The sequence below is a fragment of the Macrotis lagotis genome, chromosome 3, assembly GCF_037893015.1.
Source record: "Macrotis lagotis isolate mMagLag1 chromosome 3, bilby.v1.9.chrom.fasta, whole genome shotgun sequence".
Lineage (NCBI taxonomy): Eukaryota > Metazoa > Chordata > Mammalia > Peramelemorphia > Peramelidae > Macrotis > Macrotis lagotis.
This window is the reverse complement of record NC_133660.1, coordinates 3,300,964-3,324,984: the sequence shown is the minus strand read 5'-3', so window position 1 is coordinate 3,324,984 and position 24,021 is coordinate 3,300,964. Positions and strand designations below refer to the sequence as shown.

The following is a 24,021-nucleotide window of genomic DNA, read 5'->3' as shown; positions in this document are numbered from 1 at the left end:
TTGGGGGGGGCAGGAGTTTCTGGGAAATGCTGCCTTCACGCTGCCATCTTGGCTCTGCCCCTTATAGATAAATCTTTTTGACCAAGATTGGATGTACAGTCATGTCCCCCAGTCCCTCATTAGAATAAGACCACTTCTCATTATAATATTCATTCTTTGCAGTATTAACCAATTAGAGTTGATTTCCATGATCAGGAGCCTCCATTCTTCTAAGGCCATATAAGCATGAGTTCCATGAGGAATATTTGGCATTCAAGAATGCCACCGACATCTTTATTAATTATATGCTAGCATAATTAATAAAATAATTAATTACCCAGAAATTATGTCTTTTGAACTTTTTATATGTCAACATAAATATGAATATTCCAATCCAAAGAGGTACTAGGTTCAAGAACCAGTGCAGACAGTACCTCAGAGACTATATAATCAGTTCAACTCTCTGCTTTTATAAATGGGGAAACTAGGAATCTTGGGAGATTATATGACTCTTCCCAAGACACACAGACAGAGTATTTGAACCCAGCTCAATGAATGCTCTTTCCGTTGATCAGTAAACCTTTTGAACCCATAACTCTGAGTCCTAGTCCAGTTCATTATATTCTTCACCATCTGTTTTACATCCTAGGCAAAGCAAAGACTAAATATCATGACTACCTACCAGGGCACATTTGAAATATTATAGAATGTGTGGTTAGGAACATACATTTGAATATATCTGATATCTCTGTATCACTGGTAAGACAAGCAGAGCAAGGAAGAACAATCATCAACTTTCTAAATTGTCTTTATTTTGACCCTTCAAAATAACAAGTCATCAATTTATTATATCTGTGTAGGCCAAGAAACATGTTAGTAAGTGAAACTGTGTTTGAATTTCACCAACATATTTTGGTTTCCCATTTCTGAGAGAGTGCCAGACCTGGAGTCAGGAGGACTTGAGTTCAAATTCAGCCTCAGATGTTTACTAGCTGTGTGACCCTGGGCAACTCACTTAACCCTGTTTGTCTCAGTTTCCTTATTTGTAAAATGAACTGGAGAAAGAAATGGCAAATTATTCTAGTTTCTTTTCTAAGAAAATCCCAAATGGGACAGAGTCAAATAAGACTTATCAACTAAACAATAAGAAGAAGAAGAAGAAGAAGAAGAAGAAGCACCTACTGTATGTTAGGACTATACTGAGCACTCGATTACTGATACAAAAATGAAATAATCCCTGCTCTCAAGAAGAGGGAACAATAGGTACACACATAAGTAAATACAGCATATATACAAAGATCAAACACTTTCATTAAAAACCTAAATCAATGTAATTTATTACAGCATGTATCTGTGGCACAATTTGTCTCCAGGTCTCTCTGAATTCAAGACTGGCTCTCTGACCCTACTCATATTATCAGTGAGTGAATCCATAGATATTTTGTAAATTCCTCCTCTATCCTAAGTGCCTGAGATACATTATTTTTTGGCAAGGCAATGGCATTTAAGTGACTTGCACAAGGTCACACAGTTAGGTAATCATTAAGTGTCTGAGGTCGCATTTGAACTCATTTCCTCCTGACTCCAGGGCCAGTGCTCTATTCAATGTACTACCTAGCTGCCCCACCTGGGACACTTTTTAAAGCAATGATACAGTTCCTATCCTTATGGAGCCTACTCTCTATTGAAAAATAGTATGGTAAGGGGTAGCTAGGTGGCATAGTGGATAAAGCATCGGCCCTGGAGTCAGGAGTACTTGGGTTCAAATCCAGCCTCAGACACTTAATAATTACCTAGCTGTGTGGTCTTGGGCAAGTCACTTAACCCCTTTGCCTTGCAAAAAAAAAATAGTATGGTAGCAATGGGAAACAGGGGTTCAAATACATAGGCAAGCATAATAGAAGGTGGGGTTTATTAGAAGACAAGGAGAGGTCCAGACAATGGGCTCTAGGATATTTTGAGGAGAGTCAGACAGACAGACAGAAATAGAGAGATAGAATCAGAGACAGAGAGATGGAGTAAATGAATGAATGAATGAATGTATGAATATGCTTTTCCCAGGGGCATCAGGAAGGGTTTCATGTAGGAGGGAATGCTAATCTGAACAGCACTGTAAAAGAAAGAAATGAAGGGGATTACATTATAAGCATGAGGAATGCCCTGTGATGATATATGCAGGCAGGAGGCAGCATGTTGAGGTTGGAAAACAGCTAATAGTTCATGACTGGAATGTTGGGAAGTAATGTGGGATAAGGTTAGAAAGGTAGACTGGAATCAAATGATGATGTGTCTTTGTAAGGAAGTGCTTTATCTTAGGACTAATGGACTGAAGAGTAAATGAGGATGTGACATGGTAGATGCCACTTTGACAGTTTTAACATTTTATTTGTTTTTCAATTATATACAATAGTAATATATACCCATCATTTTTTGCAAGGCTCTGAATTCTACAATTTTCTCCCCCTGCCTTTCCACCCCCCAGAAGGCTGTCTGATAGTCTCTACATTGTTTCCATGCCATACATTGATGCAAATTGAATGTGTTATAAGAGTAAATATAAGAGTAAACACAAAGCCCCTCCCCACCCCCCAAGAAGATGAGAGACTTCAAGGAGAGAGAGAGAGAGAGAGAGAGAGAGAGAGAGAGAGAGAGAGAGAGAAGTTGTACTTCAGTCTGTGTTCAGATTTCAATGGCTCTGTCACTGGGGTGAGTTGCTTTCCTTATCATAAGTACACCAGAGAAGTGGCTTCAATATTTTTCCTACAGTTGCTATTACTAGCTTTACCTCCACTCTATTCCTCCCCACTTTCATTTATTCTATTCTCTCTCATCTTTCATCCTAGTCCAGTCCAAAAGTGTGTTGTATCTGAGTACCCTCTCCCTCATCTTCCCTCTCTTCTATCACCTAGTCCCCCCTTCCCTCCCACCATTACCCCTTATCCCATCCCTTTCTTCTCATTTTTCTCTAGGGTAAGATATATTTACTCACCCTATTAAGTGTGTATGTTATTTCCTCTCTGAGCCATTTCTGATGAAAATTGAGGCTCACTCATTCCCCCTTGCCTTTCCCTTTTCTACTCCATTGAAAAAAGCTTTTTCTTGACTTGTGTGAAATTTCTTAGCTTCTTCTTCATCTCCTTTCCCTTCCTCCTAGTACTTTCCTTTATCACTCATTGAGTCCATCTTTTTACTATATGATACCATTATATTCTGCTCCTTCCCATGTCCTGTCTATATATGCTCCTTCTAATAGCACTTATAAATGAGAAAGTTCATATGAGTTATCAATATCTTCTTCCCATGCAGGAATACAAATAGTTCAATATAATTAAGTTCCTCATAATCCTTCACTTCCACCCCCTCTATGATTCACCAGAATCTTGTACTTGTAGATCAAACTTTTTGTTTAGCTCTGGTCGTCTCAATAGGAAAATTTGAAAGTCCCCTGTTTCATTGAAAGTCCATCTTTTCCCCTTAAAGAGGATGTTCAGTTTTTCTGGGTAGTTGATTCTCGGTTGTAAACCAAGATCTTTTACCTTCTGGAATATCATATTCCAATCCCTACGAGCCTTAATGTAGATGCTGCCAGATCCTGTGTAATCCTGACTATGGAGCCTCAGTAGTTGAATTGCTTGTTTCTGAAAGCTTTTAGAATTTTCTCTTTGATTTGGGAGTTTTGGAATTTGGCTATAATATTCCTGGAAGTTTTTCTTTTGGGATCTCTTTCAGGTGACTGAATTCTCTTGATTTCTATTTTGCCCTCTGCTTCTAGGATCTCAGAACAACTTTGCTGTATTATTTCTTGAAAAATGAAGTCTAGGCTCTTCTCCTGATCATGGCTTTCAGGTAGCCCAATAATTTTAAAATTATTTCTTCTGGATCTGTTTTCGAGGTCAGTTGTTTTTCCAATGAGATATTTCACATTTTCTTCTAATTTTTGGCTTTTTTGGAAGAGTTTTATTTCTTCCTAATTTCTTGCAGTCATCAGCTTCCTTTACTTCCATTCTGTATTTGAAGGGTTATTTTCTTCAGAGAATTTTTTATCTCCTTTTCCAGCTGGCCAGTTCTGCTTTTTAAGGCATTCTTCTCTTCATTTGCCTTTTGCTTTGCTTTTTCCATTAGGCCTAAGCAGGTTTTTAACATATTATTTTCTTCAGTATTTTTTGTATGTCTTTCACCAAGCTTTTGATTTGGTTTTCATTTTTTCTGCATCACTCTCATTTCTCCTCCCAATTTTCCCTCCATCTCCCTTAATTGCTTTTCAAAGTCTTTTTTGAGCTCATCCATGCTCTGAGTCCATTTTCTATTTCTCTTGTAGGTTTTGGATACTTTGATTTGGATAGCTTTGGATTTTGGATAGCTTTGATTTTGTCATCATCTGAGTATGTGTTTTGATCTTCCATGGGACTAAAGTAATTCTCTGTGGTCAGATTCTTCTTTTTCTGTTGTTTACTCATTTCCTTAGCCCAAGACAGCACTTCTAATGCTTTGGGGTTTGGGGGGGGGGGGCACACCACTGGGACCTTTATTCCTCCAAGGTCTTATGCTCTCTAGCCTGTGCTTTGATATGTAGATGGCCCCCATATTTCCCATCTTGGTTGCTTAGTATGGAAACCCAAACTGCAACCTGGGTCTGAGTGTAGGCAAACCACAGAGTCCTACCCAGAGGAAGAGCAGAGAAATCTCTGCAGACTTCCCTTATCGTCTCTGGGGGTGCAGGCTGCTTTCTCCAGATTCTCACTGCAGATTCTGAAGCCAGTGCTCCTCACTCCACACTCATTCTGGTGTAGCAGAGTTTTCTCACTGCCCCTTCAAGCCATTGCTGGTGATCTCTGGGCTGGGCTAGGGTAGATACCACTTTGGCAGCAAGATGGAGAATGTATTGGAAAGGAAAGAGAAGTCAGTGGACAGAGACCTAAATTAGGAAACCATTTTAAGAATCAAAGAGACAAGTAGTGAGATGATGAACTAGAGATAGAAACAATAGATTGGCAAGAGAATGAACATGGGAGCTGAAGGAATATGAGAGTACAAAAATAGGAAGGAGGAAGGAAGGAAACAAGCATTTATCAATCAGTCAATATACAGGCATTTATTAAATGCCTACTGTGAACCAGGCAGTATGCCAAGCTTTATATACATATTATTTCACTTGATTCTTAAAACAACCTTGTGAGGTAGATGCTAATGTTACATTCCCCATTTTTACATTTGAGGAGACTGGGGCAGAAAGAATTTAAATGACTTTCTCAGGCTCACACAGCTAATAAATACTTGAGACTGTATTTGGACTCAAATCTTCTTGACTTAAGTATCCACTGCATCAACCTCTGGATAAATTTGACTCTAAAACTTTGAGCCTAGATGATTGAACTATTGGGTGAATGATATCAGTGAATGCAGAGGAATATGGGGGTGGGGTGGGAGTGATTTTAATTAGTTAATAAACTTTTATTAAGCCCTTACTATGTAACAGGTTAAGTACTAAAGATGCAAAAATAGGCAAGTTCCTGCCCTCAAGAAGTTCACATTCAAATGGAGGAAAAAATAGCATGCAAATAATTATGTTCATTCAATATATACAGTGGAAATAGAAGATAATCTCAAAAGGAAGACACTGGCAATGGGAAATAGGGAGAATGCCATCCAAGAAAACTTTTTTCCCATGAAGTGTAATCTGATTTTAGACTTAGAGAAAGCCAGGGGAAGTCAGATGTTGGAAGTGGGGAGGGATACCATTCCAAAGGCATCAATATAACAAGAGGGCCAGTGTCATTAAATCTTGGAATAAGCAAAGGGATTAAGGCTTTGTGGAAGGGAGTATGGTAGGAAGAGATCAGATTGTGAAGGACTTAAAAGCCAAATATGATCCTTGAGGTAATAGGGAATCACTTTAGGAAGACCACTGTGATCACTTTGAAGCTGAGCAGAGCATAGTCTGGAGTGGGAAGAGACTTCATGCACAGGCAGACTTAGCAACAAGCTATGGTTCAGGTTGAGGTGATGATAAGGGCTTGTACTAGGATAGCAGCAATATTAGAGGAGAGAAGGGAATATATTTCAGAAGTGTTTTTTTGTGTTTATTTTTTAATTCCCTCCCCCTTACACGCAAAAATAAGTTTCAACATTCATTTCCAAAATCTTGAGTTCCAAATTCTCTACCTTCTTCTCACCACACTCCCCCTTATTGAGGAATGTTTGAAAGGCAAAATTGGCAATAGATTGGATAAGAATGACACTTAGATTATATGCCTAGGTTAATCATTTGCATGATGACAGTAACAGGAAAATTAGAGAGTGAGGAAGACATTTTGAGTTTTAGATGTTTACAGTCCATCTAGCACAAAATGTCCAACAGACAGTGGTTAATTCAAGACTAGAGATAAATAAGATCTATTTATCTATTTATGGTTTTAGGGGATGATACAAAGAAACTTTTAATGAAATTGAGGCCTTGTTAGTTATAGGAATGCAACTAAAGAAAACATGAAGGCCTTATGAACTACAGTAGCCTTAACCCATGGAAAGGTAACCATGTAATAACTAAGTAACTTTTCTCTAACTTTGTCTTCAAATGTTTAATTATTTAATTATCTATTGGAAATGATAAGTCCATCCAAAGAATCATCCTACCATGTTTTCCTATTACCATAAACATACTGTACATTACTGTTGTATCAATCAGTCATTTCTGATTCTTTATGACCCCATTCTTGGCAAAGAGTGACTTGTCAATGCTATCTAACTATTAAAATAGTTCATTTTAACTATTTGGGGGGGGTTGCAAGGCAATAGGGTTAAGTGACTTGCCCAAGGTCACACAGCTAGGCAATTATTAAGTGTCTGAGGCTGGATTTGAACTCAGTTAGACAGTGGTTAATTTGAACTCAGCTAGACACCAGGTCCCATGCTCTATCCACTATGCAACCCAGGTGCCCCTTGATTTTTAACTATTAACAAGAAAATGTGGAAGAAAAACATCTGTTACAGTATTAGAGAAGCATCGTGCTTCTCTTTCATCAGAAAATTTGAACCAGGATCTTGTTTCAAATTCTTGGTCTGTTACTTTAGGAATTAATATTTTTTAAGTGTGATGGACTTTAGTAGTGTTGTTTTATTACTCTTGAAAGGCAGTGGAATAGAGGAGAGAGTTCTAGGTCTGGTGTTGGTTGGATAGATCTGGGGTCAAACCTCTCCTAATCATTATATCGCCCTGGATTAAGACAAACAGGTTAAATGACTTACCCAGGGTCACACAGCTAATACATGTGAGGGCACATTTGAACTCAGGTCTTTCTGACTCCAAGCCCAGCACTCTACTGAGACACCCAACTGCCTCTTGATATTACTAGTTAATTTTATCTATTAACAAGAAAATGTGGAAGAAAAACACTTGTTAGAGTATTAGAGAAGCATTGGGCTTTTCTTTCATCAGAGAATTTGAACCAAGATCTTGTTTCAAATTCTGGATCTGTTACTTTAGGAATGGTCTATATTTTTGAAGCATGATGGACTTTAGTAGTGTTATTTTATTACCCTTGAAAGGCAGTGTGGAATAGAGGAGAGAATTCTGGGTCTGGTAATGATTGGATAGATCTGAGGTCAAGCCTCTCTTCTGATTACTATGTCACCCTGGACAAGTCACCTAGCCTTTCATCCTCAACCTCTTTTCCAAAGAAAAATGATAATTCTTGTAGTTTTGGCCTCCCAGTGCTGCTATGAGGCACAAAAGAGAATTATGAACTTTTGTTTTCTATGCTTTCCAGTGCTCTATCAGAATCAGCAGCTATTCTACATGAAATTGGTATGGAAATCCTCAACTCAAATTCTTGTCTTTCTCTATTAACTTTAAACAAAAAACAATTAGACATATAAAGTTTTCTTAGCGTTAATGATTGTTCTTAGCAGCATATGCCTTAGCCTATTTGGTTTAGGGTTGAAAACATATATGGACATGTTCATACGAAAACCTGAGGAACAAAAATGCTTCCAGTTGGGGATTTTGGTAACTATAGGAACCAGAAGTGGAGATCTGTTGCCCAGGAAGGATAATTATACAGGTAATGACAGGAATGCAATATGAAGGTGCTGTTTCTTTAATGAGCTGTGACTGTTGAAAAGATGTTCTGTAGAAAAGATAAGCATTTGTTCTCTGTTTGTAGAGTTGGGACAGTTACCATGATCAGATGGAGAGATTATTCCTATTTTAGAAAAAAATAGTTACCTAGTTATGTGAATAATTTCAAAACTGATCTTTTGGCCTTAGTGAAGTAGTTTAATGTGAAATAGTAAAAGAACCAGAGAAAGCTCCCCACCCACACCCCCAAGCTGGTTGAAGGGGGAAGATTTACAGGAAGATGTGCACTGGACTAGCATGGGATGAGAACAGCACTGTGATCCCTGTATAAGGGAATAGAGTGCCTATGGAGAACCACACAAATATGGAAAGACTTCAAGAAATTGCCAGAGTATTTATGCTTCCCCCCCCCCAACTTGAAGACATCTCATTGCTTTCAGAGTTCATTGGGCACTAACTTCTGTTGTCTGGTATATGAAGAACTATTTTTAAAATGAGTTATCTTATGTATTTCTGTATTATGTGAGTAGATAGAGGAACATGTAGGAATATTATTAAATTCATTCTACATATGGATTAATATAAAAAATCACAATTCTCTTTGACTGAACATAGATTGGAAAAACTTTAAATGTGAGTCTGGTTCAATCCACCCATTTTAAAGAATTGTAAAAAGTTTATAAATATCTCAAAGTATTTTTAAAAGTGTCTTAAAAATAGCTGTACCAAAATAAATGAATAGATGGTTGGGCCAGTGAATGAAAGAAAATAGCCATAAACAGGATGGAAAGGCTGGACAAAGAGGCAGAGGAGAAGGTGATGTGAAATATAAAGATGTTTGAAGGTCTGTCATATGAAAGAGGGACTGGCCTTGACTTGCCTAGTCCCTGAATGCAGAAGAAGGGAAAATGGGTGAAAGTTGCAACAAACAAATTTAAGTTAAATGTAAGGAAAAACTTAAGAATAGTTAGAACTATCCTAAAGTGGAAAGGTCCATCTCACGGATGAAGGCCTTCAAAAGAACACGGATGACCATGTGCCTGGTACATTACAGATGGGATTCTTGGTGAGCTTGAACTGGGATATTTCTGAAGTCTGTTCCAATTCTGACATTCTGTGATACATATTTTTAATGAAAATAAAAACACTCATTTAACTGATCTATTAAAAATCTTTCAAATGAAAAACAAATTTAGTAAGGCCTGTGTAGTGGTTATAGATCTATTAGGCTTTCTGATTTAGATCAGCTGCTCACTTCTTCAGGAAACTTTTAATAATCATTCCTCTAATCTAAGGGAAGGAAACCTCATAAACAAGGAGGGACTTTTTTTTTTTTTGAGTAGATACAATAAATGTTTGTTAATAATTAGTGGCCATTCCCTCCAGAAGTCAGTTTGTATTTTCCTATCTGGACAAATGCTACATTCCTCTCCCCTCCTCTCAGGATCCCCTTCCTGCCTGTCCATCCCACCTGCCCTCCCTCATTCCTCTAGCTAGGGGAATATATGCTCTTTGAGCTGGGTGCTGAGGACACAAAGGCCCTATTCTCCATTTTCCTCATTAGTGGTTGGGCTCCATTGTGTTTCCCCTTCTGTGGACCAAAGTGCCAGTTTTCCATCAATCACTTTCTGTTTTCCTACAGAATTATCGTTTACATTTTCATTCTGTCAATTCTCCTTCTATCCCTTGAAGCTATAGTGAGTAAAATTATCCCATCTATATTGTAGGGAGTGGAGAGGGGTTAGGAAGTCTCAGGTCCCATTATCTGGAAAACCCACATAAAATTTTTTGGCCCTTCTTTCATACCAGAGATGAAGAAATTATGTATCATTTATGGTATTAAAAATATAATATGTTGATAGTATCCAGTACTATGCATATATGCATATGAGTTTCTAAACTTTTTTCTGTGTCATGGGCTGTCTTTCATGTGTCATCTGTGACTTCTGCAAAATTCCCCCCAAGATTCCCATTTAATTTCTTATGCCAACTCTAGTACAAGAACTATACTAGACAATGCAGACATTTGGGTTAAAATCAACAGCATCTGTGCCCAAGGAAATTATTTTCTGCTAGTGCAAAACAACATTGAGATATATATATATATAGGTGGCACTGTGGATAGAGCACTGGCTCTGGAGTCAGGAAGATCTGAGTTCAAATCATTTAATAATTTCCTAGCTGTGTGACCTTGGGCAAGTCACTTAACCCCATTGCCTTCTAAAAACCAAAAACAAACAAACAAACAAACTGCAATGAGGAAATTATGATATGGAAGGGATTACTGTGTTTTTAAGTCATTTGCAACATCTCTCAATATTCCAATGAGTGCTGGAGTCACCCTCTGAGGTGCTGGCATGTCACTTATGTCACACAATACAAAGGTCTTTCCCAGAATGTGTTTTCAAATGTCAACAGTTGCTAATACTTTGTTATATAGTCTTCACCATTTATTTGCTTTTAATTGACTGGTAAATACCAGTTGCTAATTAGATGTTATTGGTGTAGTTGGATAATCTGGATAAGAAAGAAGCAGATGTAATGGAAGCCTCTCCATTCTCCTTTCTCTTCACGCCACCACACCAGGCTAGATCAAGCAGGGTAGGCACCTTTTACTGATATGACAGTGATAACAGTAGAGATGACCATTGTGACAGGAGTAGCTAAAACTACTGTGCATTCGTCTAACTAGAAAACTGAGGGATAACAGGAAGTTCTTGTGAGCTATTATTTCAATTATTTCTAGCAAATAGCAAAAGGACCAGAGGATACTGCTAAATTTAGGCTTTCTGGATCAAAGTTAGGCATTGCAAGTAATCTCTGCCAAGAAAACTCCCAATGGGATCATGACGAATCAGACATAACTGAAAAAACTGAACAGCAACTTGTGACAAACTATAGTTGGGCTAAACACTTAGATGGACAACATTGAGGGAAGACTGGAAAGTGTTTCTTGTAGAAGGTGGGATTTTAACTTCAACTTGAAGGAAACCAAAAAAGTCAAGAGGCAGAGATGAAGAGGGAAAGCTTGAGAGACGGAGAGTCTTGCTTGAGGAACAGCAAACACTAATATGTGTGTACTAGATGATTCATATACACGAGCTAAAATAAACAACATCTGTGCTCTAGGAAATTATATTCTGCTATGGGAAACAATATACATACAAAGCTACACAAAATGTATGCAAATAAATACAAGGTGAGGGGGGTGGGGAGGTAGGGAGTCACAATCAACCAAGATATCAGAGAAGCCTCCGTGGAGGGAGAGGATATTTGGAAGGAAATGAGAATTTGAGGTGGGGAAGTTCAGTATTCCATATATGGAAGATAGCCAGTGGGGGGGGGGGCAAACAGAGATAGAATGTGTGAGGGATGGCAAGGCTAGTTTAGTTGGGCGGCAGACAGTGTGGAGGAGAAAATGTACAACAAAACTGGAAAGTTAGGTTGGAGCCAGGTTTTACTTAATCCTGAGAGTCATGGTTTTTTGAGCCAATGAATGACATGGTTAGACCAATGCTTTAGAAAAAGCACTTTGGCAGCTGTATGGATAACAGATTGCAGAAGGGAGATACTTGACACTGGGAAACCAAAGACATAGCTCTAGTAATTGTCAGTCAGTAAGATAAATATTTATTAAGTACATATTAGATGTAAGGCATTGTGTAAGCCCTGGAGGGCATACAAAGAAATGTAAAAAACGGTCCTTACCTTCAGCCCTTACCTTATTATCCTCCTCAGTCTGGGGAGACAGCATGCAAACAACTATGTACAAACAAGCTATATATGGAATAAATTGGACATAATAAAAGGAAGAAAGGCACTAGAATTAGGGGAGATAAGGAAAGACTTTCTGCAGAAGATAGGATTTTGGGTTGATACTTGAAGGAAGACTTGGATGCCACTAGGTGGAAATGAGAAGGGAGAGCACCTTGGCATGGCAGACAGCCAGTGAAAATGCCCAACACTATGAAATAAAGTTTCTTATTAGAGCACTGACTAATGTCAATGGATCATAAAATATGTGGGGGTGAGGGATGTAAGATATTAGAAGACTGGAAATATGGGGGTGGGGCATGTTAGGAAAGGACTTTGAATGCCAAATAAGATGATTATTTGATCCTGAAGGTGACAGGAAGAACAGTGGAATTTAGTAGGTAGAGGGGTGATATGAACAGGATCTGTACTAGAGTGGAGAGAGAATTGTGACAGAGAAACCAACCAGCAGACTGTTGCAGTGGTCCAGGCACGAGGTGATGAAGGTCTTTGATAGGGTGGTAGCTATATCAGAGGAGAGAAAAGGCAGTGCAGGTGAGGCATATCATGAAGGTAAAATCAATAGATCTTTGCAACAGATTAGATATTGGCGGGAAGGAGGGGTTATGGTGGGTGAGTAGGTTGAAAGGGGTGAGGAGTCAAAGATGGCACCTAAGATAACACTTTGGGTGGTGAGGAAGGCCTAAATTAGGGTAGTGGTCATGTGATTAGAGAAATGGGGATGGAGGAGAGATTTATTGTGTCAGTCAACAGACATTTATCATAATATGTGCCAGGCCCTTCACTACCTGTTGAGGATACTAAGAAAGGCCAATTGTTATCCCTTCCTTAGAGTTTACATTCATGGAAGTAGACAAAATACAATTAAATGTGCATATCCAAGATATGCACAGAGAGGATGAAAGAGAATCTGAGAAGATACTAGCATCTGGGAAAGGTTTCCTTCAAAAGGTGGTACTTAAACTGAATGCTGAAGGAAGCCAGGAAATCAAGAGGTAGAAGTGAGAGATTAATAAATTCCAGGCATGGGAGACAACCAGGCCTAGACAACCAGGACCACTGGAGGAACTGGAAGTGGGCTAGCATGACTGGATCATAGAAGATATTAAGGGGAGTCATGTGTGGGAAGTCCAGAAAAGTAGTGTAACCACTGGCTACTTGAGTTTGGTTCTGCCTATGAGGAATTTTCCATTAAACAATGAATCAATGGTACCCTCAAGAATGGGTATCTCCACCCAATTTGAGCAGCCTTTAAGATTACAATTCTCTACTTATAGTCAATTGACATCTCAAGAGTAGGTGGTGGTTAATTTATTTCTCCACCCGATTTCTTTCTGTTACATTCACAATTCTCTTCATCTTTCCCCTGCATCATTCGGAAGGTATCAAGTTATGAAGAACTTTAAGCACCAGACTTTATTTTGGATCTCAAACGTAAGAGGGTGCCAGTGAAGTGAATCGCAAATACTGTTGACTTGTGCATTGCTTTTTCTCTAGAATACTACTGAAATAATGTTTTCTATTCTTCTTTCTCAGAATTGTATAATGCCACATTACAAACTCATTTATTTTAATATAAGAGGGAGAGCAGAAATCATTCGCTATCTTTTGGCCTACTTAAACATACAGTATGAGGATCATCGGATAAGTCTAGATGACTGGTCTGCAGTCAAAAAAAGTAAGTGGAATTAGTAAGACTGATGCTTCTTGACCAATGATTTGACCAATGGGAATTAGAACCATGGTGCTTTCCTGCTATTTCTCCAATGGTAACATGGAAATACTGTAAGCATATAAAAAGGTGATTTCCAACTTTTGGGTAATGGCAAGAACTGATTATTTATTCAATTTATCAACACCTACAATCTCACTTTTTGAGGCTATTTTGACCACTGAATTGGATTAACACACAAATGTTTTAAGATTGTGGCAGGGAAGTGATGTCCATTAGTACAACAGATTCTATCCCTTAAGACCTGAAGTTCAAATGAACAGGCTAGATAGTTTGCATATACTTCATTTGAAAAAAATATTCTTAAAGTTTTTCCTTATTCTAACATTTTGTTTTTCTACTGATGCTGCTACTTAATCCTACCTAGATTTTCTCTTTTCATTTTTAGGATTTCACTAGCTATATGGATCCATTTCTAGAAATGGAGATTGGTACCCATATTGTATATTTTTTTTTATTTTTTGGGAAAGCCAGTATATATATCAAAAGCAGAATTTGAACACAGGTCTTCTTGACTCTGAGACCAACTCTCTCTCCCTTATGCCACATTTCACTTGTCTGATCATGATAAATCTTTTTTTTTAGGTTTTTTTTTTGCAAGGCAAATGGGATTAAGTGGCTTACCCAAGGCCACACAACTAGGTCATTATTAAGTGTCTGAGACAGGATTTGAACCCAGGTACTCCTGACTCCAGGGCTGGTGCTTTATCCACTATGCCACCTAGCCGCCCCAATTGTGATAAATCTTTTTTCAGAAATGAAAACTCTATAGGTGAAGTGAGTAACCAAAGTTTTAAAGACAAAACTTTCCATTGAGTACTTGGGGTTTAGAGTTATAATGGAGGAAGAAGGTGATTTGTTCTAGACCAGAGATTTGTGAGGATTTATAGGATCCAGGCTCATAAATTTATAGTGAAGAACCTTTGGGGGCGACTGACCAAACAGAGTGGGCTTCTAGCTCAGTTCTTCCTCATACCAAGAACACTTATATTACACCATGGCTGTCCTGGAATGTGAGTTGTGCTTTGTCCCAATCCATTTGCAGCAATTGGGAATAGGGACTCTTGTATATTATCAGAAAGATTTATTTACTAGAACAATCTTGCAAATAAATAGTCATTTAAATAAGTGATAATAAAACAGCTTGAATTCTAGGAATTTTCAAAATATCTAATACCTGAAATTGAAAACCTTAATTACACAACTACAATTAATGGACAGCCACTTTTTAGTTTTCTAAAGATAATGAAATCAATATTCCTATTGCTACTGGAAAGGGCATGAAAATCTACTGTTCTGTGGTCCCATTCATAATTCCTGTGACTGCCTTTCCTGGTTTCATTCTCAATATATAGTAGACTATTAACTCATTGAGGGTATGGGACTTTTTCATTTTTGTTTTAGTAAACTCAGCCCTGTAGCATAGTGCCCGGCAAAAAATAGGCATTTAATAAGTGTTTCTTTGTTTGGCTTATGAGGTAAGAATTAAAAGAATGGTACTTAGTCATTTTTCTGGCATAAGAGATGCCATCATACTTTGGGATCAGTTCTAAAAACTCTGAGCTTTCCCTCATATCCTTTGCCAAAGAGTTCATCACTCTTGATTTGGATTGAAAAAAAAATCTCCATAACTAATCTGAAAAAAAACCCCAAAACAAAAGTTCATTGTGTTTTTACTTTGTGTATTAACTATTGATTTATTTTATTTCAATTAAAGCTGTTCCATTTGGTAAAATTCCAATTTTGGAAGTTGATGGGGTTCCCCTTCACCAGAGTCTTGCCATAGGAAGGCTTTTGGCTAGAAAAGCAGGTAATGCATTTAAGATTTCTGCTATTATAGATATTTTGTATTGATGATTCTGGCAATAAAAAGCACTGGAATTTAGGTTGTGTATTGAATAGGGATACCAAAGCTGATTTATTGGAAGAATTTTTACTGAACACCTATGCCAGGGACAGTGGAAATTCCCTGTCTTCTAAAGATCTTACAGTCTCTTGATCCAAATATTAATTCCATTCTATCTGATATTTGTTCATAAAAATTCCCCAAGGGAGTAGGTAGGTGATACAGAAGGAATTTTGCTGGGACCAACCCTGAGCATGGAATGTTTGTATTTCAGTCATGGTCATAGTCGCTATTTACTCTCTAAGTCAAGGGAAATTAATTTTTTTAATTTTGTGTGATATACCTCTTGGACAGGCTGGTGTAACCAGTGGAGCTCTTCTCAAGTTTTGAGCATATAAAGCAAAATATATAGGATTACAAGTGAAACTAAAGGTTAATAAAAAGAAGGATGTACATTTTTTTCCCCCATCCAAATTCACAGACTTCCTGAAATCTATCCTTGGATGCCCAGGCTAAGAATCCCTATTCTAAAGAAATAGGTACAGTCTGTAGGGATGTTGTATTTACTGATTCCTGCTAAATTCCGGCTCGGTGTAGAAAGTTTTTAGAATTAGCAATGATAGTTTGCTTATTTCCCAATGAATAATACAGGAAATTTTCTTTTAAAGCTCACTCTTTGCCTCCTCCCATTTCCACAGTAATGCAAATTATATTAAACCTCTGGAAACTAGACAGAGTTACCATTGGAAAACTTTGCAAATATTCAGTAAATCCTTTTTTTCCCCCAGAAGAATAAATTATAGCAATTGCTTTTCTGGAGCTGTAGCAAGCTTTCTCTATTTGACAGGTCTGGCAGGGAAGACAGAGATGGAAGAATGTCATGTTGATGCCATCATTGATACGTTGGATGACTTCATGTCAAGATTTCCTTGGGCGGAGAAAAACCAAGATATCAGAGTAATATCATGTCAAAATAATCACTATCTATAAGTAACTTGTTCTAGTAGATAGAGAACTAGACTCTGATTCAGGAAGACACAGGTTCAGATCTCTCCTCTGACATATATTACTGTGGAACTCTGGGCAAGTCACTGGGAATTCTCTTCCCTAATGAAATCACAGGTCTGGGTACACCCCCCCCCACACACACACATGTACACATACACATACAGGTAAGTATGTATGTATGTGTATGTATACAGGCACATTTTTATGAGAAAAATGAAAATTTTAAAGTATTATGTTCATGATAGTTTAAATTACATAGGAAAATATGAAAGATAAGCAGTGTAAGTTACCAATATATTTTGAGCAAGGAGGGACCCTAGGAATCATTTAGACTACCTAAGTCCCTCATTTTAGACATGAAGAAAATGGACCCCAGAGAGAGGTGAAGTGACCCTCTCACCCGTCATTCACCCCTCTCACACACCAGCTGCTACCCACAAACCCTAAGTGTCCCACAGAAATACCATGTTGATCCTAATATCAAATGTTGCAATAAGATTTATTCAAAGGCCATCAATTCCCACATTTTGGATTCTTCACAAGCATTGAGAATCATTGATCTGCCCCATTGCATCTAGTATATTTCCCATTTTTTCCATCGTGGAAGACAGGGTATCATTTCTCTCAATTGTGGTTAAGGGTAGAGAAAACTGCTGCATCACTAGGGATCCAGGATTTATATTTCTTTTCCACAAGTTTTCATTCTGCCTAAGTGAACAGTTCCCACAGAATGTGCCAGAGCTGACTTTAGGTAGCCTCTTTGGTGTCTCCTCCTTCTGGTTTCTTCTTCCCTGGGTACCCTTTTAAGAGCAGTAGCCTTCTATTTGCCATTTGCTTCTATTCTACTCCCCCCCCCCCCCGGCCAAGAATAAGAGATTCTTTTACCTGGTGTTCCTTCTGTAGGAAGTTCAAAATGATGTATAAATTCTCTCAGGAGGGCATCTGTGTTTTAAACCTCTATAATGTAGAATAAGAGTTTTTCCCCTCTCCTTTTAAGTAGCTTTTAGGCAGGCAGAGTAGACTATTGATAAGCAGAGAAATTTAGAGGAACTTCTTTATTAAAAATGAACCCACTCTTAGACCATTTGCATGGGTTTGGACCTAACACATCATTAAGGTGCATTGATCATCACCTTTCCTTCTCTCCCCCCTCCCTTCAATGGATTCCTTTCCCTACACAACAGGTATTGTGAGAATTCATTAATTACTTCATAAAATATTTTTAAATGCTATTAAAACCTTTCAAAATCAGCAACTTCTCATCCAGATACATGGCTGATCTCTTTGATCAGTCATGCCAGGCACACTTCCCATATATTCTTGTGGAAGCCAGAATTTCTGAACTGATTTTTACAGATGACCTATAGACTCACAACAATGGGTTTTGAGCTTGGCAATGTTGCTGTTCAATCCTATTATAAAAACATTTTTTTAAAAATAGAAACACCAGGTTTTCAACTGAGGAACTTTTTTTTTTACACAATAAGCATTCAAATAATATTCCAGTAGCTTTGTGCAGTTCCTTCAAGTTTCTAATAAGGGAAGGGAAATTGAAAACCCAAGACTCGAGGTCAGCAAAGACATTCCGTTGAAGCAAACTGGTCTGAGAATCATTTGCAAAGAAAATCTGATCACTGAATCCCTGGCAGCTGATGGTGATCACCAAATGAAACAGAGTTGTTGTTATTCAGGCATTTTTCAATGGTGTCCAACTCTTTTGAGGTTTTTTTTCATCAAAGATACTGGAGTGCTTTGCCATTTTCTTCCCCAACTCATTTTTCAGATGAGGAGCTAAGACAAATAGAGTTAAGTGACATGCCAGGGCTACACAAGTAACTAAGTATCTAAGGTCAGATTTAAACTCATGAAGATAAGTCTTTCTGATTCCCAGCCCACTGCTCCATCCACTGTACCACCTAACTACCTATAGTGAATAGGACAAAGGAGAAAAGTAAAGAGCCCAAGACAGAGTTGTATGGGACACATATGGTGAATGGGCATGACCTGAATGAAGACCCAGCAAAGGATACTGAAAAGGTGTAGTCAGATGTAGGAGGAGAACCACAGTGGGCAATGTCATTAAAACCTGCAGAGAAAAGAACAAAGAGAATGCTTGACAGAGTCACTCTGCGAAAAAAAGTTAAAAAGGATAAGCACTGTCTATGAGGAGTTTCAGTTGAGTGATACAGTCACAAGTCAAAGGGTTGAATGAGAGAGAGAAGAGGAAGTGAAGGTGCCTTATGTAGGCAATTTTTCTAGGAGTTTAACTGAGAAAGGAGAGGTATGGGATGGTAGCTTGAAGAAGTAGTGTCCAGGGAATGTCTTGTAAGGAAAGAATAAAAATCAATATAAAGGGAGAAACAGAAACAGAATGAGAGGGAGAAAGAGGAAGAGACGGAGACGGAGAAACAGATTCAGAAAGAGAAGACAAAAGGAGAGGAGAGGAGGGGGGAGAAGAGTTAGGGAGAGGAGGGGAAATATATGGAGGAAGAAAGCAAAGGGAATTGAGAGTTTATATAGAGCAGATGATTTGGGCCAGAATAAAAACCACTTCATGATGAGACTTAAGAGTTAGTGGGGTATCATGTCAAGAGAAAAGGAAAAAATGGAAGTAGTGGGAGCTCAAGGTAAATGACTTCAGTTTTCTCAGGAAAGCAAGAGGTGAAGTTGTTTATTTTTTTTTTTTTATTTTTGCAAGGCAAATGGGGTTAAACAGCTTGCCCAAGGCCACACAGCTAGGTCATTACTAAGTGTCTGAGACCAGATTTGAACCAAGGTACTCCTGACTCCAAGGCCGGCGCTTTATCCACTACGCCACCTAGCCACCCCGAAATTGTTAGCTTATAGACAGGTATAGAAAGCTGAGAAGAGAACAGGTTTAGAATAGCTTCTGTGGGGAATGTGATAATCAGTAATGATCTGTCTTCAGGCTTGTGACCATCATTATTTGCTATAGGATCTAACTTTTAATACTAAATCTTGGGAAATAACCAGAAAAAACTTTATCATTAAATCCCACTTCTTTTTATGGTGAATGAAGGATCTGATGGATCAAATTACTTGTCAAATGTCACAGATAGTAAGTAGCAGAAGTGGGATTCTGAACCCAGGTTTCCTAGCTCCAAATCCATTTCCTAACTCCAAAGATAAAAGAATTTAGAGCAATACGTTTTATCAAAACACCAAATATATATTAATCATACATTATATGCAGAACAAGAATAGGTTCAGGGGCAGTTGTCCTCTGCAAAGTAACAATCTAGAAGAGGGAAGTAGTTGCAGTTTAGTAGAACAAAGGAATTGAACAGGTTCTAATTAAGAAGTAGAGATTATATTTGTGATTTCATTAGTGTGTGGAAGTATTGGGTAAGGAAGCTAAATGCAGATATCATCGCAACTTCGAGTTGGGGAGCACTTAGGTTATATGACTTATCCATGGTCACACAATCAGTGTGGAAATGATCCCAGGTCTCACTGGGCTGAGCCTGGCCCTCTACCTATGATATCCAACTGTCTCTCAAATAAATTCTGCAGATCATTTTTGTCAAACTCTGATGTTCACTTGGACTAAGTCCTAAGACTCTCCTCCATTTAACTTTGAAATGTTAGTCATTTCACTTCCCAGAGCATATCAGGTTTTTATCTTTAATCTTTCAAAAAGCATCACTCTGAGATAGCCACGGCATTGGAAGAAGGGAAAAATTATTCCCAGCAAGAATTGGAAATTCCTGGAATGCCCATCATTTGGGGAATGGCTGAAAAAGTTTGGGCATATAAACGTAATGGAATATTATTGTGCCATAAGAAAAGACAAAGAGAATGACTTCAGAAAAACCTGGAAAGATATACATGAACTGATACAGTTATTTGAGCAGAACAAGATCTTTGTACATAGTAATAGCAACACTATGATGAACAACTATGAGTGACTTAGCTAGTCTCTGCAATATAATGATCTAAGAAAGACACAAAAGGACTAAAGATGAAAAAATGCTATCTCCCTCCAGAGAAAGAACTGATGTTGTCTGAATACTCTTTCATTTTGTATGTATTTTCTTCCATAAAATGACTCATATGGAAATGTTTCCCATGACTGCACATGTATAATCTATATCAGATTACTTATCATCTCAGAAAAGGTAAAGCAAAAGGGAAGAATAGAAACTTTAAATGTTAAAAATTGTTTTACATCAAATTAGAAAAAATAAAGATAAAAATAAAAATGTACAACTGAGACAGAAAGTAACATAATTAAAAAGAAGGAAGACTATACCTTTTTTCTCTTCTCCTCCTGAACTCTCAAAGCTACTCAAAATGAGATATATATATATATATATATATATATATATATATATATATATATATATATATATTCAAGAAGCAGAGTAGCAGGCCAAGCCAACTAGAAATCAAATGCATTAATAACCTGAACTAATACCAGAAAAGACTAATTCTTTGGCACGGGGTTGTTTTATTTCAATACACACAGAATGCAAAAGGAGACATCTGATGCCCAACTGTGCAAGTGACAGACCCTAGGGGAGAAAGGCAAACAAAGAATCCAAAAGAGGTGGACAACAAAAACAAACCCTCCTGATGAGAGGTCTCTCCCAGCAGCACTAAGGATGTACTGGTAAAGTCCTCTCTGGCAGGGAGGCCGAGGGTCATGGGCTTCCCCGTTTGGGTGAGTGGCCTGACCTTGGCTGAGGTGGGCTGGGGCTCATAAAGGTCACTATCAAGGGCATTGCTCAGCTCACACACACACACTCTAGGCCTAAATGTGTGACTATTGTGAGCTATGAAAAAGTAAACTCAAAAATAAACCCACAAATCAAGAACAAAGGCATAAAGATCATCAATGGCTCCTGTAAGGCATCAGGGGGCTGTTGGTTCAGCCCTTAACAAACTGAGCTGGCACAGTGGCTGACATTTTGGGATTTCCCAGAAAACCAAACACTCAGAATAATAATATGAAACCAGTAGCCTCAAGGACTCAAAAAAAACTGTCTTTTTTTTTTTGGTAGTATTTCATATAAAACATGAAATCAAGTTTTTTTACTTCTTTTAAAAAAGTGAGTATTTTTAGATAGAAAAAAATATATATGCTTCTCTATTTCTTTAAAAAAAAAGACAGGGGCATTCAATAATATTTCAGGAGTCTCCCCCCATGCTCTGACCGGCCGTCCTGGGGCAAGTACATTAAGGCAAAGGCTCTTGGGCTTCTCTGCCTCAGTGACCGGTGCAGCCTAGGTCAGTGACACGGCCTCTCCCTCATGATGACCGAGCCATCTTCCATGCCAAAGTAGACTCTTTCAGCCATGTTGATAAAGAGACCTGTGTCCACAACACCTGGTATCATTTTGATGGCCGTGTTCACTTCACTCCATTTGTGGACTCGGTCAAACTTCCAATCCAGCAGAAAATTGTCATTGTCCATCACCACAGGACCTGCCTTGCACTCAGCCATTTGTAGCTCAGCCACTCCACTGAACCTCCAGGACAGGGCCCTGGACATGGGGACGTAGGCCATGGGGATGACTTCAATGGGAATGCCCTTCACCCAGTGGTCGCCAAGGTTTTTTGAATCCTTCCTATAATCAGCAATAACGATGAAACATTTGGCATAGCCGGCTACAATCTTCTCCTGAGTCAGACAGCCTCCACCACCTTTGATGAGATTGAGGTCAGCATCTACTTCATCAGCACCATCAATAGCAAGATCAAGCTCTGGGTGTCGGTCCAGGTCACTTAGGGGTAAGCCATTCTGAAGAATTAGCTGCCGGGCCTGAAAGGACATGGGAATACAGACAACGTTCAGGTTTTCTTGTTTCACTCTTTCAGCTATCCTCTGTATGGCATGGACAATGGTAGAGCCGCTGCCAATGCCCAGCACTTGGTTATTCTTCACGTGGTTCTCCAAGGCCATGCGGCCCGCCAGCCGCTTGGCCTACTCCGTCCTGCACGTGGCCGGGGCTAGGGCCGGCACTCAAGATTAATTCTAAGCCACTTATTTCATATTTCCTCATCAACTTCCATACTCAGGAATGGCAGACACATGAACCCAAAGGTTTGTTCTCTGGGATGCACTCAACAACTTCCTTGCTTGCAACTTTTTGTCTAGGTCAACACATTCTCTTCCTAATTTCACTGTTGCAACAATTCAAGAGAGAAATAAGAATCAATAAAAGCCTAAGTAATTTGAAGAATGGAAATACTTTTATCTTTAGTGGCCAGATTTACCCAAGAAATGAAAATAGAGAACTGATTGACTGGCAATGCAAATATTTAGTTATAGGCAATCGAGAAGAAGAATCCAAGATCATGGTACAAGCCAAAACATACGACCTTGAAGATTAGATGCGTAGAGACAGCTTAAGGATCATAGACCTCCCAGAACCACCTGATAAATAAAAAATGCAAGAAATAAAAAACACCATAATGCAACAAATACATAAAAAATTTTCTAAAACTCTAAATACAGAAAACAAAGTGCCAACCAAAGAATTCACAGATCATCTCCAGAAAAAAAAAAGAATCCTTATACTTTATGCTACAACAACAAGACGTTGGTTAAATCTAGCAATTCAAATAACAAAATTCTATAAATGACCAAGAAAAAGATATTCAGCCATAAAGAAAAGAAAATTCAAGTAAAACAAGACTCTTCTGCAATCACCAGAAACCTCAGAAAGGACTGGAATAATATAAGGATATTAGATAAAAGAAAGACATTTGAAATATTCCTATAGTGGAGAGGATGAGTGGGAACCATTTAAATCCTGACAGATTGTTCTAAAAGAACCCTAGAAAAGAGAAACCCAGAAAAGATAAATACAACCACCACGAAAAGCACAAGTAAGGAAAGGAAATGCATATTCAAAATAATATTAGCATATGAAATTGTAGCTGAGTGTTAAATGATCCTATTCCTATTTTTGGTCGTAATGTTCTTAAGCAAAACCTATCTCAGAAGCATAAGTCGCCAACAAATAATATACAAAGCCCATTGCATAAATCACATTAAAATGGAGATAGAGAAATGTTGGAAAAAATTGCTGATAAGTCTTAATGTCAATTTAATTAATATCAATAACAAGTAGTGATTAAACACCTATGATGTATTAGGCTCATACAGACAGAACAAAAATAGTCCCTGCCCTCATGTTTTCCATAGCTGATTTGAATACTGTCTGGTCTTTACCTCTATAAAATTACTAGAAATACTCAGAACCTATTAGTTCTGTTTATTGCTTGGAGTTTGGGGAAGACAAAGGACTTCACAAACTTTTTATACTAATTTAAGTTCATTTTCCTCAAGTTATATCTTCATTCCCAAGTTTCTAGGACCCAGGCTTACTTCAACCTAGTGTGGGTCTAGTTCAGGTTTTAATGATATGTCAATCTTGTTCAAATGCAAAAAGACAAAAAACTGAAAACCCCAAAAGAAAACTCTTTCTTTTAATCCCCATTTTTCCCCCTATGGCAGGGTTACACTACTGCCATCTTATGGTTCAAACCATTAAATTTCATCAGGGTGAAAGCTATTACTAGTTTTTCATCTTAGACTTCATGGCCTTCACATTTTTTAAAAAGGGCTGATATAAA

General features: G+C 38.1%; 2 protein-coding genes across 2 annotated transcripts in view; one reads left to right on the top strand and one right to left on the bottom strand.

The window, feature by feature from the left end:
- HPGDS (hematopoietic prostaglandin D synthase) overlaps positions 1–24,021 on the top strand; it is a 43,155-nt gene that overhangs the window by 7,315 nt on the left and 11,819 nt on the right. Inside the window, exons 2-4 of the mRNA XM_074228060.1 lie at positions 13,367–13,508; positions 15,280–15,372; positions 16,256–16,365. Of these exons, the coding sequence (XP_074084161.1) occupies positions 13,376–13,508; positions 15,280–15,372; positions 16,256–16,365 (336 nt within the window). The 5' untranslated portion in view covers positions 13,367–13,375. The remainder of the gene's footprint in view (positions 1–13,366; positions 13,509–15,279; positions 15,373–16,255; positions 16,366–24,021) is intronic.
- On the bottom strand, positions 20,856–22,357 carry LOC141517229 (ribose-5-phosphate isomerase-like). The gene has a single exon (XM_074228055.1). The coding sequence runs from the start codon at positions 22,340–22,342 to the stop codon at positions 21,668–21,670; it is 675 nt and encodes a 224-aa protein (XP_074084156.1). The 5' UTR covers positions 22,343–22,357; the 3' UTR covers positions 20,856–21,667.

Excerpts from the sequence above, each read along its gene's own strand:
- LOC141517229 (XM_074228055.1), bottom strand. The coding sequence starts at position 22,342 with ATGGCCTTGGAGAACCACGTGAAGAATAACCAAGTGCTGGGCATTGGC.